The sequence below is a fragment of the Ctenocephalides felis genome, unplaced genomic scaffold (genome assembly GCF_003426905.1).
Source record: "Ctenocephalides felis isolate EL2017-DRISC unplaced genomic scaffold, ASM342690v1 CF-g0.4_SCAFFOLD_01492, whole genome shotgun sequence".
Lineage (NCBI taxonomy): Eukaryota > Metazoa > Arthropoda > Insecta > Siphonaptera > Pulicidae > Ctenocephalides > Ctenocephalides felis.
The window spans coordinates 38,393,280-38,411,102 of record NW_020537646.1 but is presented as its reverse complement, the minus strand read 5'-3'; the positions used below and the strand labels follow the sequence as shown (position 1 = coordinate 38,411,102).

At 29.0% G+C, this 17,823-nt stretch overlaps 1 protein-coding gene across 1 annotated transcript in view; it reads right to left on the bottom strand.

Annotated features, from left to right (window-relative positions):
• LOC113371217 overlaps window positions 1–17,358 on the bottom strand; it is an 80,094-nt gene extending 62,736 nt beyond the window's left edge. The window contains exons 1-2 of the mRNA XM_026611856.1: window positions 17,272–17,358; window positions 14,781–15,056 (exon numbers count right to left, since the gene is read on the bottom strand). Coding sequence (XP_026467641.1) covers window positions 14,781–15,056; window positions 17,272–17,358 — 363 coding nt within the window. The remainder of the gene's footprint in view (window positions 1–14,780; window positions 15,057–17,271) is intronic.
• Between the last annotated feature and the right edge of the window lie 465 nt (window positions 17,359–17,823).

Here is a 17,823-nt window from a genome sequence, read left to right as displayed (position 1 = left end):
GAAGAGAACACAACAATTTTGAAAATTTAATGCGATTTAAAATAGAACGTTTCTGATGAGTAATCTGACTCTAGACTTTATGAATACTGCTCTCTTCAACTAGTTTTGCATGCAAATGTAGCTTTGAGAAAGATTGAAAAAATAAAAAAAATGAACATGCAAAGGTTCATCTGAATATTGCGCGTTCTGAGAAAAAATGACTGCAGTTGGACTGATATTGATGGAAGATAACTTTTAAAAATCTGATTCAAAATGATATTTAGAGGATAACTAAAGCTCGGAAGGAATCGAACTACGTATAGAAAGAAAACTAAAAGTTGAGGAAAGGCTTTAGAAATTTAATCTAAATGTTAAAATTCTGTGCTATTACTAGAGTTCTAGTTAACATCACAGTAGTTTATAGAAAGTAATATTTTTGATTGCTATTCAAAAACTATTATAAGTAACTGTTCTTAAATGGATTACTAATAATTAAAAACACATTGCTTTTTTTTTCAAATATTTGCTTTATAACTTCTCAGCTATAAAGCAGAGTGGGCCTTAAAGATCCGCAATGAAAATGTTGAGAGTTAGATATTTTCAAGTAGAGAGCAAAATATTTGAAATAAGCCCATTACGCCCAAATTACCATAAATTAAGTGAAAAAATAAATTTTACAAGATAAATTAAATAATATTATTATAACATTGGTGATGAATATTTCTGACAAGATACTAGATCGGTTATATACTGTGTAATAATGTAATCATAATGTATATTTTGGTTTGGTAGCTATTATTTAATAAAATTAAAAATTAAATATTGGATTTTTTCCTCCCCGCTATGGGGTGAAAAAGGACAATCGACAAATTTCAGAGAAATAAAAGAACACATTTCTAGATTTGGAATTGACTTGGAATTTTACTGAACATAGTAAGTAGTTGTTTGTTTGAATTGTGTTATGTGTTGTGATGTAATTCATTTGGTATGTTTAGACAGTATAATTGCTTACGGGGGTATTCTAGTGTAGAACTAAAAAAAAATTCGATTTTTTTTATTTCATATTTTTCAAAGTTTAACTATCTAAGAATATGTGTACGAGAAGGTTTTTGAAAATTTGAATTATTTTCGGAGATATAGGCATTTTACTGACTCGGTCTCGATACTGGTTTGGCTTCACGCAAAACTTTAAATGCGTTTTTCTCAGAAGAGACTTTCCAGTACTGTTGACACGATTTCTCCTCGAGTTTTAATCGACCGATTCACTTGAAATGTCCAGAGTCTTTGTTTATAAACCTATCTATAGCCTGAATTAGGATTAACCCCAAATTCCAATTTTTACTATTTTTAAAAATTAGAAAGTCAAAAAACATATAAACTTATTTTTCAAACAGTCGCCAATTAATAAAAAAATTTTTTTACTCATCGCTAGTTCATGCGATTGCGACATATTGTAGATTAATAATCTTTCTATTTTTTGCATTTACGATGGCTAGGAGGGCTGAAATCATGCCAAGACTAAGATGCCAATTTTTTGAGAACCACCCACTTTATCAGCTGCCAGTTTTTACATTTTCAACTTTTTTACTTTTTAATTTTTGTTTCGTGTTTTAATAATAATAATGAAACAAGTGGAAAAAATGGATAGTAAAAACATTCATGCTTTCTTTTACGACACTTAAAAATGACCTAAAATTCATCGCTCTACACTAGAATACCCCCTTAAAGTCAAATATTTACTTTGGTGCCTCGCACTAAATTCTTCAAACTTGTCTCTAAATATATACAATATTTCATCATTCATGATCTCATTATTTGAACGTAATGAAAGCAAATTGTTACTCATACAGAGCAAAGTAAATAGTCTCCTTACTTATTATTATGTGTATGTCGTGTGCCAAAATTTCTACCCTTGACCCGTACTGTTAAACTCTGCTCATTGGGGTGCATTAAGGCGGCGGCCGAACCCGTTCCTGCAAGACTCATCACGATGTTGTTTTTGAAATTGATCACGCGAACTGCCTTGTCGATGGTCAAGTCCCACTCTGAAAGAAAATCGAATGCTTACCTTGGACGATCACTCATATACTATATATATAATATCTCATATAATAAAATACAATATAATAAAGTGCTGCGAGGAGATTGGTCCGAAAAAGGGTACGCAATAGTAAACTACGCAGTTTATTATTTCGTTTTTCTAATAAAAAAGAACTATAGGTATTTGGAAGATATATTCCATTGAAGAGAAAATATCATAAAAATCTATATATATATATATATATACATACATATATATATATATATATATATAATATATATATATATATATAAGATTTAGATTTTTTATGTTGCTTACAAAGTAAATTGCAACGATTGTAATTGTTGTTACATTGGAGAAAACTCTCAATATAATTATATATATATATACCATATATATATATATATATATATATATATATATATATATAAGATAATAAATCAACATATTTGTAATACAAAAAATCTTAATCAATATAAGACCATGTTTTCGGAACATATCATTAATTTTTAAATTATACTTTTCTACCAAGAATACTATTATTTTACATAAGGAAAGGTTTATTAAATTAAAAAAATAGTTGAATGATGACACATATTCCGTGTCAAATCGTGTAAATAAATATATATTATTGTTCTTTCAATTCGACGACTGGCTGCAATTTAACGTATTTACTAAAAACGCTGTTCAAATTAATTAATAAATTTTCATAATTTAACCGCATTTTGTTGGACTATAATATTCTATAGTTTATGGTTTATATTTTAACATTTAATTACAAAGAAAAAACTCAGGCAATCTCTGCCAATTCGATTCCCATATATTAGCCTTTTTTGAATTTTATTTTGAGGTGCACGTTTTTGGTGAAACGTGGACGAAAAAATAATAATTATAAAGAAACTGCTAAATGTGATTCCGTATCGAGATACATTGAATGGCTTTTAAATTTTTGAATTTTGTGCAGCAAAACGCCGTTAAAGGGTAAAAAATTGGCTCATATACACATATCAATTTTGACCTCAGACCGTTCAGAATGAACCAGAAAATGTAAAATTAGCAAGCAGGAATTTCTGGCAAAAATCCAAAGTTGTTTTTCGGGAAGTTAAGTGCCGATAGTGCTCTTTTGCCCAAGATATACTATTTAATTAGTTAAATGAAATTAATAATGTAATAACAAAATATTTGACTATTCAACTTCCTAGATGATGTTATATAGATAGCGGTTGTCATATCAAAAGCTATTTAAAAATTAATTTCAGTTAAAAAGATAAACACTTAAAAAAACATTTAAGATAAACATTTCATTTATTTAAATTCAATAAAATGTATTGTATGAACGTATTGTGTACATAGAAAATCGTTTATTAATCATGTTGAAAAGCAATATAAAAATTTGTGACAATAATATAAAGGTATACATTTACATTTGAACGCATTGCTATAAAGACTAAGAATTTAACTAAAATTTTAGAATTTAATTTTAATTATTTAGTTATTAGTTATTAATTTTGAGTTAGTTTTGTATAATAAACGAAATAAATTAAACTTGTGAATTCACAAGAATAAAATATGTCATTTATTTCAAAATTCTGAAATATAGTATCTATTACAAATTTGTCCATTGCAGATACGAACTTGTGAATTAATAAAATGATCAAACAAAACTAATGTCATGTAATTAGTAAATGTATTAAATTATGCATAAAACAACAATAAACAATAATGTTATCGTTATCGTTATTATAATGTAATAAGCTTCATTATAAATTGGTTCTGTCCGAACAATGTTATAAAATATGTGGATTGAAATAAATTTCATTTTGTATAACAAAAAGTAATGAAGCTTTGATATTAATGTATGCCGAAACGAATAGTGAATATTTAAATGGCAATTCGGCCAAATGTATCTGCAATGAAAATCGTGAATTGACATAATACCGTTATATCGCAATGTAATGCGGGATATTACGTATTTTATTATCGCTCAATAACTCTAATATCATATAATGGTCCTTATCGAATTTCACATTACATTCTACGGTATTATTGCTAACAAAAATATAATCGGATTGCTTTTTAATAAAAACTGTAGAGAAATCGATATATCAAATTAGAAAATTGTCATATGAGACTGGGGAAAATATTCATCGAGCAAAAACATTTGGAAATATTACATTATTAATTAACTCATGAATTCATGTAATTAAGTATATATTAATTTTGTCTTCTGATCGAGCTGTTCATTAAAAGCAACCTTATTTTACAATTGACAATAGCTCGAGCTTTTGTTATAAATTTTAGAAAATCTTTAAGGGCTTCACAGAAAAGAGTTTACGCAAAACACATCTCTAAAATACAAATTATCAGCATCTTCAATATATTTAATACAAATATTATTAAAAATTATACGTTTCATTGTGGATTAATAGAAGTAATTATTTGTTCGAAATTAGAAGTGAAAACAATTATCGATGAGTCATTTAGAAATATTACATAATGAATCAACTTATGAACAATTACTTAAAAGTCTAATTAATTTTGTCTTCTAATGGAACTACTTATTGAAGGCAACCTCATTTCCAATTGACAATAGCTCGAGCTTTTGTTATAAATTTTAGAAAATTATTAAAGGTTTCACAGATAAGATTTTGCACAAAAGTGCATCCTAGGAATTACATATTGAAGACAAATCATAGTTATTCTTATTATCTTTTTATTTGGTTAGAAAATATACTAATAATAATAACTAATACTTATTAGTACAAAATCATATTAAATGTCGCAATTAAAATTAATAATGAGAAGAATCGAAATACTTTTTATTATTTTATTGTGTCCAACAATATTTGTAATACGACTTAATTTTACTCAGCCTTATGGGTGCCAATTAATACACTAATGAAGTCGAATACAGTTAATTCTAGGTTTCTCAAAAATATTTAACAAAGAATCTTAGAAATAATACGTCTTTAGAACAAATGATTGTGAAGTTAATACTTTTTTCTTATTGTGTAGGAAAAAAAATATGAAGCTAAATCAATTTAGGCTTTTTTGCTTTTTTATTTTAATTGTATATAATGCAAATTCCATAGAAAGTTGTAATTAGAAAAAGGCAATCATTAGGATGTTTTGGCATGAAAAATATTCAAAAATATGTATTATAAAATCATTGGTTTGCAATCTAATAGCCCTTAATATATGTACTTACAGATTTGTTTCAAATATAACATTTTTTGATCCAAAAATATAATAAGTATATAATTATAAATTTTTATTGCAATTTTTAATTATAAAAATACAAAAAAAAATTTAAAAAAATAAAAATAAATTCTACGCCCATAGTGTTTGAACCCGATTATTTTTAATTTTCTTTTTTGAACAAGAGCTTCAGAATTCAAATAATTGGCAGTATCTCGCATAAACCCAATAAGCTATCGAAACAATGATATGGAATAAAGCGATTTTTCAAAATATTAATTCATTTTTATAATTAAACCGCTCTTCATAGGCCTATAATATTTCAAGATGTTTATATTACTAATAACTCTATCGTTATGCGAAGTTTCATCAAAATCTCAGAAAGACAAACCTAAGATTTATAAACACATTCATCAGAACAGCTTACAAAAAATCAAATTCTGAAGAAAAACAACAGAAAGTCATCAAATCAGAAGAACATGAAATGATTTTTTGTAGATTCTCGGTACTTCATCCATAGCACGTACATCTATTTATTAAACCATATGAAATAAATTTTAATTAGCCCATATAAATCCAAGTGTTCTATCATAAACATTTGAATTTTTCATAGTTTTATATCTAGTGTCGATTAATTTTATAATTGATGTAACCACCTTGGAATGGCAAATTTTAACCAAAGTATCATTCTGAATCGCAAAATGAATTTTCAATCTACTTCAGCATAAACTCTTTCCATGACCCATAAAACTGTAAGATTTAAAGATTTATTTGCTTTTGCTGAGAAGATTATCTTATAAGTACCTGATCCTTTCGCGCAATCGAACTGAAATCGTTCCGTGAGGAGTGGCGGTCGCTCCACTTGTCAATCCTAAGGATGTGGGCGCGTTGGGCAACCCCAGGGGAGGCGAGTTGCTTTCGAGGGCCACTTCGGAGATGGGGTCACGCCACGATGGTTCTTTCTTTTCGAAATACTGAAAGCATATAATAATACCCGATTTTCATAAATGATAAAGTTCAGAATTGTATGTAGAAAATTAGTTTTGCAGAAATTTATTTTAAAGTTACCGTAAACTTTTTTTTTTGTATTTTTAGCGTATAATTCGTGATCTTAAAATTAACTAGTGGTTTATGGTATTGTGCCTTAAGGCAAATTGCTAGTATTTCCCGTACCAAAAATTTTTTGGTATTGTTTGATTTTAATTCGATTTTTGACAAATTTCAAATGTTTGAAAAAGAAACTTTTTTTTAAGTATTTTGAAAATTTTTTTTTTTTTTTTAAGCAATCGCAAGCATTAGCTGCATGAGGACGAATTATCGAAGCGCGTTATCGCCGCGTCGTCGTCTAACGAACATACGATGTTACTGATCTATAGAAATGTAAACAAAATGCATATACATTATTAAAATCTCCATAAAATATCTGATAACTTGATGTGCACATGTCTAATGATCATTTTTGACCGTCAAATGGCATATTTTTTAAATTTTTTATATGATTTTTGAATCCGCTAGACCTGCCTTCCCAAAAATTGAAATAGTTCTTCATCTTGTCAATACAAGTAAAATGTTTTTTGTGATTTATTAAAATAAGACGCTTCGTTCTCTTAAAAAGTTACCGGTTTTGGCACTTTTCGCCCCGTATCTTCAAAACGGCTAGACCTGCTTTTGCTAAAAACTAATCAGCACGTGACCTTATCAATATGAATTGAATGATTTTAAAATTTTGTCGACGAAAATTTGTATTTGCATACACACACATTCATGATTTTTTTCTAAGTTATGCAAAAAAGGTCAGAAACCTCTGAAACGTACCACTTAAGATACATAAAATTTTTTATTTTCGATTTTTTTGCGATTACTATAACTTACCCTAAGAAAAGCTAACAACCTGCACTTCAACTACATAATCACCCAATTTCAATGAGTTTTGCATACAAATCATCTAATTGGGTAATTGTAACAAATACATGTGCAACAGCAACTACTAATGCTTTTTGTTAATATTTAAAATAATGTAATCGATTTTCTACACGGCATTATTAGAGTTTTGGTTAATCAATAATATATAGGTGTAAGAAATTTTACTGAGTTCATAATTCTCCTATCTTACTTTATTTTAAAGGTTATGAAAAGCCACAATGTGACTGAAAAGAAGATAACATCAAGTGTCATATTTAAAATTCTAGATGTTCATTTGTTTTTTACTATTGATTTTTATGATGATGTAGCTCACACGATAATAATAATAATAATTAACTGCTCATAAGGTAAATTATAGTAATCGTCTAAAAATAAAAAATGAAATTTTCACATATCTTCGTGTCTCGTGGGATTTTGAACATTTCGCGCAAACCTAAAAAATATGGATGTGTGTATGTATGGATGAAATTTTTTTTCCCACAGGCGTACGGATTAACCGAATTAAATGATTCAAAAACATAATATACTTATTAGTAGGGAGAACGTGCTGATTAGTATTTGGCAAGACAGGTTCAGCCATTTTGGAGATACGGGGGCTAAGTGTGCAATAAATGGTAGTTTTCTAGAGAACGAAACATCTGATTAATGATTGTTCAAAAAACATTTTTATTGTATTAAGAGTTTCAAAAAACGATTAAATTTTGGTAAGGGTAATTTTTTTAATTTTGCGATTCACTCTTCATTCCGCTTCATTTAGATTTTGATTTTTCTTTTCGTGTAAACATAATAAACGTCGTTCAAGTCATAAACTTTATATTTTGTCTAACAATATGAATAATGAAAGTTACAGTATTCATAGCCATCTATCTGAAAACATTTAAAGCTCCTCGACTTTTTTTAACTGTACGGGGAGTTTCAGCAATTTGCCTAAGGCATGAAGAACTGTTTAAACTTTCATGGGCAGGTCTAACGGTTTTGGAGATCTAGTGAAAAAAGTAAAAAAAAAAATGCATTTGGCGGTCAAAATTGATCATTAAGCATATGCACATCAAATTATCAGATAATTTATAGATTTAACAATAAGTACAAATTTTGTTTACATTCCTATTGGTTCCATACCAATGTTTATTCGTTATTCGGCGACGCGGCGATACGCGCTTCGATATTTTGTCTCTATGCAATTAAAGCAGTTGCTTTGAAAAACAGTTCAGAATTACCAAAATATTTCTCAAATATCAAATTTTTTTAGAGTAAAGTTTTGAAAAATGTTAATCTTTTTAAAAAAAAAAATGTTTGGTACGGGAAGTTCCAGAAAATTGCCTTAAGGCACGATTCCATGCGCCCCACTAGTTGTAACATTGATCAGATAATATATTTCTAAGCCAATAATGAATCATTTTTTACTTATTAATCATGTGTGGTTTTATCGTCAGTCATTTTATCAACAATAATAATTATAGCCACAATGTATTATAATACTTTCGATTTGGTAAATGACACTAGCATGCTGAAACATACAAATTCTCAAACCTGTACTCTAATGAAAGAGCAGTCATAAATACATTAGGCGTAATAAAAGTTAATGATATCGCGGGCTCTTTAGTATACAACGTATGTTTCGTATAAAAGCATGTGAGAGACCTCCTAAACATGCGAATCATATATAATTTTATGATGCAACCCTCCGAGGAGGAAAATATTTTCAGAAATATTCATATATATTTCAATGTTTATCGAGAAGTAAATGGTCCCGTTAGCGCGTTGTGCGTCAAGAAATGTATCAGAAACTGTCGCAAACATTTCCACGCTTCACAAATTGAAATAAGCAAAAAGCCGTAGACGTAAAAAAGAGAAGCTGTTTGATTTTCAAACAAAATGTGAAGTAAGGGCTGGTGACATTACACATTTCCTTGAAAGCAAAGAATTTATTCCTGTTGACTAATCTTATTGTAATCGAATGAGTAATGAGCAGCGCAAACCAAATCCGCATATTCATTTTATCCTGAAAATATTTGTTTTAACGTCCCAAGGAAGTTTGTTTTTGCTAGAAATTTCGACTTACTAAAATTATATTGTACACCAGTGATTCCCAACGTGGGGCGCACGCTCCACCGGGGGATAATTTGTATATTCAGGGGGGTACTTTAAAAATTGTGGTGATTTGAATGTAATATAGTATAGTATCGATAAAACGTTTAACAAAAAATGCTTCTTAGATCTAACTAAGGTGTCCTGGTTTAGTCGCAACAGTCCTAGTCTTTAACGTTGCTTCTCTGTGCCGGAGTTATGTTTGTTTCTCTCGCGCTGACCTGACTGTTTAAAAAGTTTAGCTTGAATTTGAATTTTCCTCATTACTTTTTAATAACATTACAACTATCCGTCATAATCTAAAAATGATAATGCGATAAACTGCTTATATAAATATGAGCTAGATAAGTAGACTGGTTAAGAAATGACTTAATGAAGAAACTGAAACTAAATTCTCAAATGTAAACATATGTACAAAAATTTGCTATAATTCATTGATAAAAAAGAAATAGTCTTGAAATAACACAACGTGGAGACTTGAGTTCAGTAAGTAGAAACTTAATATACGACTCTGTGCAGAGTGCAGCATGCAAGCTTAAGTATCGCATTAAATAAATTTCCAAAAATCAGTAATAAAATAAGTTTGAAATTTCCGTTTTTTGGCATTTTAATAGTGATTTCATCTTGAAAATCATCATTAACAATTTTTTTTTGAACAAAAAAAATGTATGAGGGACTATTACGTTTTTAGAAACCTCAAGGTGGGGCGGGGCCCAAAACAGGTTGGAACTGTTCAAGTTATTCTAAATCTATTTATATCATAATTGAAAAAAAGTATCTGTGTTGTGTACAGTGTGGGTCGAAATTTGTACCATCGTCGACGTTTTCTCAAAAATTCCACGTGTTAGCTAAAAATCTGGAACTGAATTGAAAAATTCAAAAAAGTTCAAATAACACTAGTTAGGAATCATGCTGATTGGTTTTTGGTAATTATCAGCTGGACCGTTTTAATCTTAATTGAATGTTGAAATTATTTAACTTTCCCTTCGGAAATGAAGATTTTCAAAAAAAAAAACAGTGGTGCATGGCATCATGCCTTAAAGCAACTTGCTGAAACTTTTCATACCGTAATAAAGTATTCGATGAATTTTAAATGTTTTCAAATAAATTATTATAAACACTGTAACTTTCATTATTTGTATTTTGCAGACAAGCTATAAGAGCTTATATATTGGACGACGCCGTTTACATATGTTCTTATGCCAACAAATATAACTAATAAGTTTAAATTGTTTACTTCAAGAATATGAGGGAGCTTTAGAGTATTAGCTAAAATTAAATTTGAAGTATGAATCATTATTTATATTTAAAAAATTGGAAATTAATTCTTTTTTCAAATCATTTTTTTGCCTTTTCCAAAAACTACTTGTTTCTTCACATATGCAAAATGATTTTTGAAGGAATGCTTCGTTCTCTCAAAACCTGCCATCATCCAGCCGTTCTTTGCACTTTTAGTTCCGTATTTCGAAACAGCCAAATGATCTTGACCCATCTTTGTGAAAAACTAATCATCACATCTCCCCATCATTACAAATTGAATAGTTTTCATTCAAATCGGACATCAAAAACTAATCGCAAAATCTTCCTTACAGTTGAATTATTCGAATCGGTTGATGCGCGCGCCCGAAATCGTGGACGAAAAATTGTATCCGCACAAAATACACACTATCACACACACATACATTTATTCATTTTCATAAAGTATGTCAAAATGTTCAGAAACCTCAGAAAGTAAAAGTGAAGATTTGCAAGAATTTTTTTTTTTGGATTTTAGACGGTGTTAAACGGGAAGTTAAAAATGTCTTTTGCTCAGATATGATCTTTACATATCAATATTATTATTGATTCATATACAAATAGAATCGCTAATAAATAGTCGATCAGTGATATAAAAATTAATGAAAGATTGGAGTAATAGACTGCAATAAATTGCAATTTTTATTACAATATTAAAAGTTGCCAATATTTAATTCTGATTCATTAAGTTAAATATTTATATATATGTTTCGAGGCAAAATCTTTCTCACTACTAATATTTTATATTACAAGACAATGTAAGTTAAAAATTTGTTCCAAAAATATAGATATAGTTGCCTATAGCAATTAATTACTCATGCTATAATTATTTTCTATATGGTGTGGTGGGTTTATATGGTACTCTACTTTTTACTAATGTTTCTAGATAATATATGAAGCATATGTTTGTTCATAAAACTTTACGACCGCGACTTGATACAGAATAATTGAAAGGCAAATTCAACTTTGAGCAAATATGATATTGCCATAACAACCCGAAAGAGCAAGCAAAAATAAATTAAATCTAAAAAGAAATACAAACCAAGTTTAAACATTAATAATTTGCGAAGTTTGTAGGGAAATGTAAATATATATTTGTTCAATTTAACTTTATATAATTTTGTAAAGTGCTCATTTTGTATATGCTTTTACGTATGAATTTGAATGTATTAATATACAAATGTATATTAAATGCATGTACAAAACATATCTTTATTCATTAAATTATACATCCATTGATGTTATGTGTAATGGCTACATGGCCATATAACAATGGTTACACCGAGTAGAGAATTACTGTTTATATTTACATAAGAAAATGAGTAAAATATCTGCAAAATGAAACAAAAGAAAATAAATTTGTATAGGTTTACGAAAATATGGTATATACTCAGTTTGAAAGACTTTATTTAAATATTTCATTTCAAAGACCATTAATCTTATGAGAATCGAGTAAAAAAACGGTAAAAATTTGTCAAGCCGTTTCTTAGTAATTAAATGTTGAAATTTTTGTACGATTCTTATGAAACTATATATATATATATATATATATATATATATATATATAACTTCAGACTACGATATATAATGATAGATATCGTAGTCTGAATTAACATACTAAAATATCATAGGCCTGCGGTTGATAGGTAAGCGGTTGAAATATACAAAATTATCAGAATTTAGAATTTTGCCATGCACTTAAGCGATTTCAATCAGAATCGTAAAACGTACGCTTCACATTTAGTAGTTAGCTATAGCTTTTGATCACAGCTGACGTCCAAACTTTAATAAAATACATTTCCAAAATCCGAAGTGGTTAAAATTTATTGTGTTAGGCAACTTAATTTAATTCCTTAAATCACAGATATTTGAAAAATTTGAATATTTCAAACATACCTATTTGAAAGACACCAATTGGAAATCGCATTGATTATTTTTTAATGAAAACAAAAGTTTTATATTCGAAATAATCTGGATATAACTCCGTATTAACAGTCCCCTATGAGTCCCCTAAATAGCTAACTCAATTTTTATTATTCATGCAACTTGCCTTAAGACAAAATGCTACGTGCAACTAGTTATATATATTATTTGAACAACTAACTATGTCGATTAGCCAAAGTCATAAACAAAATAAATTATTTTGTTTTTTTTTTGTTTTAGACGACATTCTTGAGCTTAATCGTGTCAACTGTTTTGGTATACATTTTACGTGAGGCACATTTCAAGGTCAAATTACGGTCAAATAGAGACAGTAAAATTTCAGTAAAATAAATAAATAAATTATGTTAAAAGTATAGAAATAAATGAATTTAATTCTAAAAACCGCACCTTTATTGCATTATTGGTTTCCCTACAATTCATTCTCAAAAACAGCATAAAAAACGAGGCAACGAGTTGGAAGACCCCGTTTAGATATCAACTGAAACAGTTGTCCTAACTCTATATTATGAATTATTATTATTCCAATTTCTGTAATAGTGAATATTTTATTTATTGATGCAGCAATACCACTTTACCAGATTAAGACTATACTAATTACACACATATTGCTATCTATATTTCCAAGTGAACCGCAATGTCACTACTGCTTGACATGGGATTTTCAATTAGAAATCCATCGCTTCAGCTACTAATAAACGGGTAAACTTTTCTTAAATCATGATTAAGCTATTACCCAAACATAGTAGTCCTATATGTAGTTGTCATGATACGGCACAATTATCGACGTCGGTTGAGATGGAAACCCAAACAGTTGTCCCAGCTCTATGTTATAAATTATTATTATTTTAATTTCTGTAATAGTGAAAGTTTGTTTATTGATACAGCGATTACAGAGAGAGACTATATTTATTGTACACATATTGCTATCAATATTCTCAAGTAAAAACCGATGCCACTACTGCTTGACCGGGTGTTCCGCATGGAAGTGTACTAGGTCCTTTCTTGTATTTGATATATACCAGCGATTTTCCTACATTTCCAGATGCCACTACTACCACGTTCGCTGACGACATTGCGGTTCTATCTACAGATATCTGCCACACATGTGCTTCAACCAAATTGCAATTACTTCTAAATAATATCGAAGAATGGACCAAAAAGTGGCGCATTAAGATGAATGAGACCAAATCCCACCATATTTCATTTTCACTCAACAAACTCACATTTCCTGAAGACAATTTCAACGGACATATAATTACCACAAAAACTAGTGTTAAGTATTTGGGAATTCATTTGGACCAAAAATTAACTTGGAAATCTCACATTTTAGCCAAAATTAAACATATGAAGCAAACAACTAAAGACCTGTACTGGCTCTTAGGGCGCAAATCAAAACTACCACTTGTAAACAAAATCTTAGTTTACAAAACTATAATTAAGCCTATTTGGACTTATGGCATTGAACTTTGGGGTTGTGCTAGTAAGTCCAATATAGTTCTTATACAACGTGCCCAATCAATGATTTTGAGACAAATCGCTGATGTCCCCTGATTCATCAGCAATCAAACTATCCATAATGATTTTAACATTCCATATATTGTGAATGCAATTAGCAGCAATAGCCTTCACCATCACTTAAAACTGGAAACACACCCAAACCACATAGTTTCAGTACTACTCGAGATTCCTAATTCTAGAAGACTGAAGAGGAAATTTTCATAAGATTTATATTAATTTATTTAATTAACTAATTAGTCAACTGATCAATGGAACAGTTTTCTATTCTATTATTATGATTATCAGGTAGATAATCTATTCTATTATTATGATTATCAGATAGACAACAGTTTAGCCACTAATTAACGGGAGAACTCTTTTTTTAAAATTTGTAAGCTACCTAAATTTAATCATCACCAATTGAGAGCTATTACCCAAACATAATTGTCCTATATGCAGTTGTGATGATATGGCACAAATAAGTGCGTTTATGAAGATGGCCCAAACTGTTGTCCTATCTCTATGCGATGAGATATTATTTGAATTTCAGTAATTGTAAAAATTGTGTTTATTGATGCAGCAATACCAGATAAAGGCTATATTCACTGCACATATATTGCTATATGTATTTTGAAGTGAAAATCGATGGCACTACAACTTGACATGAGGCAGGTCAGGTGGCTAAAACCTATAGTTTTAGCCTCTAATTAACGGGAGAACTCTTGTTAACATTTGTGGGCTTGTTAAATCAAATCATCATTGTTTGAAAGCTATTACCGACTACTACTAATTGATTAAACCAAAACCAACTAACTGGATATAGATCATCCCCTGGATATAATCCCGTCGGACATTTCCCTGCTCTCGCGGCTGGTGTTCGCCACAGAGGCTGTAGGCTCGAGGAGGAGGACGTTGTTGCCGCCGTAAGGGATGTTGCTGAAGACACGGATGCAGCTGCTGCCGATGATGAGCACATTGCGGCTGCTGCATACAAACCTTCGCCGTGTGTGGGTACTTCGTAACATTTTACAATATTTGATGTGGATGAAGGCTCGTCTGCGTGGTGCGGAGCCGTTTGATATACTTCACCCTAGGAAGAATAACAAAAACTCATAACATTATTTACTTAATGAATAATTAAATATTCTTTGTTTAACCCATTTTTACATAAAAAAAGAGATTTAATTAATAACAATTCTTACATTTAACCTATTTTATATTACTACAACTGTCAATTACACAGATCCATTAAAATGTTGTCTGTATGTATTTGGTGTGCGGCATATGTTTTCCAATGTAGTTTTTACTGCTGAATACGAATTTTAGGTCAGAATTGGGGGCAAATAGCAAAACATAATCTCCGATCTATAGCACGATACTAAAAATATTATAATTTTTGTCATTTTCTGGTCTTTTTACCTTGAATGTCTATTGAGTACCATTCAATCATTAATATTTCTCACATACATTTAGTATCACTTCAATGATCTATTAAGATTAGGATTCTTCAATGATCTACTATTTTTTGTAAATATGAGCAGTAATTTGAAGAACAACTGTTCAAATATTTATTAGCAAGTATGTTTGCAAATTACTCAGGGGCAAGAGGGAATAAATATGTTTGAAAATTGTTGATGAAGTTTACAAAAACAAACTATGTAAATTTTATTTTTTATCAAATCATCATACTAAGGATATTATTTTCATGTAAATTCTATCCTTTGCACTCTTATTTATTTAAATTTATGTTATTATTTATCAATATTGCTGGATGTTCACTATTGTAACTAAAAAAAGAAAACTATGTGAATCATTTAATTAAAACTCAATAGGGATTTATGGTGAAATAGATTAGAAAACGAAATGCATTTAAGGTAAAATAGATCAGAAATTATGATATTTTAATTATAATGGAAGATGTAAATGGAATAGAAAATTTACTATATCGGATAATTTGTCGTTTTTTTTTTATTTTTGCCATTTCACCTTCGATTTTGACTTCAGATTCGTGTTTAGTGGTAAAAACTACGTTAGAACCCCTATGCATATCCAATACAAACAACTTTATATTTGTGAACCTAGTGTTATTATTGAGGCATCGTGAACAATTGAATTTATCATAAAGGGATGTATGTATCGACGTTTTTTAAAAGCTAATAATAAATGCTATCAAATATGCTGGTGCATATTGGTAATATTATTAAAGTGTACAAACAAACTAACAAATTAATGAGCATTATAGAGAAAAGTAAAAGAAACTGGGTTGGATCCATATTGCAAAAAGAGTGCATGCTGCACGACAAAGTCAAAGACAATAATAGAACGACCGAAAGAACTAGGAAGAAGAATGCAGATGATTGATGACAGAAGAACAAAAAATATAAGTAACTGAAATATAAAGCAGAGAAGCAAAAAGTAACTAATTATTATTACTAGTCATTGAATAATTCATAGTTATCAAATGAACCGCACCTCACTTATTCATTTTCTCAATTTTGATCGATGTATGATATAAAAAATATTTGCTTTTAGTAAATTAATAAATGTTGGAAAATCTATAATCTAAATCTACAAAAATAATTATACCATCTTTCAATTTGATCAAGCATTACCCTAAAAATTTCTCAAATGATTATCGAGCATTACTTACATATATTTTCATATTCGCCTTAATATATTGTTAAGGCGAATATTTTTATATTATTAATATATTTCATTTATATTCCTCTTTTGAATTATTAATATTCAAAGTTTTTAAATTTTCTCTAAAGAAATTGTACTAAAAACTACTGAACTTGCTTATTTAGTAACATATAGAAAAATTATCGGATCAGTATTAAATGCATTTTGTAGTACATGACAGAGAAAGTTTATCATATAGAAGGTATCAAGGTTACTTTCAGTAACGAAATATTTTTAAATAAATTTTGTAAATTTTTTCATTAAATTTACTCACACTTAATTTTTGATTTGAATGAATTAAAATCTAAAACATTTTTAAAAAAAAAATGTCATATCGAGCTTTATTTATAAGAATATTTACAATTGTTAGTATTTTACACATTTATTAATTAATTTGAACAAACTTAAATTAAACCCAACAAAATAAAAATTTATATTTATGAAGAAAATATTCATTATACTCAGCCTATAAACATCGTAAATGAGATATTTTCATACAACCCCCTTTGAAAGATAACCTCACTTTGTAAGCAAATTTTGACGTTTCAAATGTCAAACTTTGCATCAAAAATGATGTAAATTTGGAAATATTAATAGTTTTAAGGGACTTGGGCACAATTTACCTGTGTATACGCATTTGCTGTGAATAAACTGCGCTGCCTAACAGTAGGTAGAGACATTTCTTTTCGGTAATCCGAAGCTGAGGACATTTTTGATTCTGTTTTCATGAAAATTTCAATTTATGTACAACTTAATAATCTTTCGAAATTAGAATCACTCTATAAAATTTTAAATGCGCTTTTTACGGCTTCAGCGATAGGTTAGGCCAAATATCTCTATCTGTTTTGTTGCAGATTATTTTTTCTAAATGCTATACGTCCATTATACATGATAATCAAAACCAAGCGTTCATCATTTTATAAACAAGCTGACATTGTTTTGTCAATGTATATCTGATATAGATGGGGTACGATTTTCAATTTGAAGTTTTGATATAAAATGTCATATTTTCAGGGTAGATTTTGAATGTTTTTACCAATCATCAAACCATCCTACTAATATTTATACGATGCAGGAATTTAGCACGACACGAATATGTAAGAGCAAGGATTTATATATTATTAAAAATGTGTTACATTACTCTCATTCTCTTAATGCTTAATATTGTAGTTTTG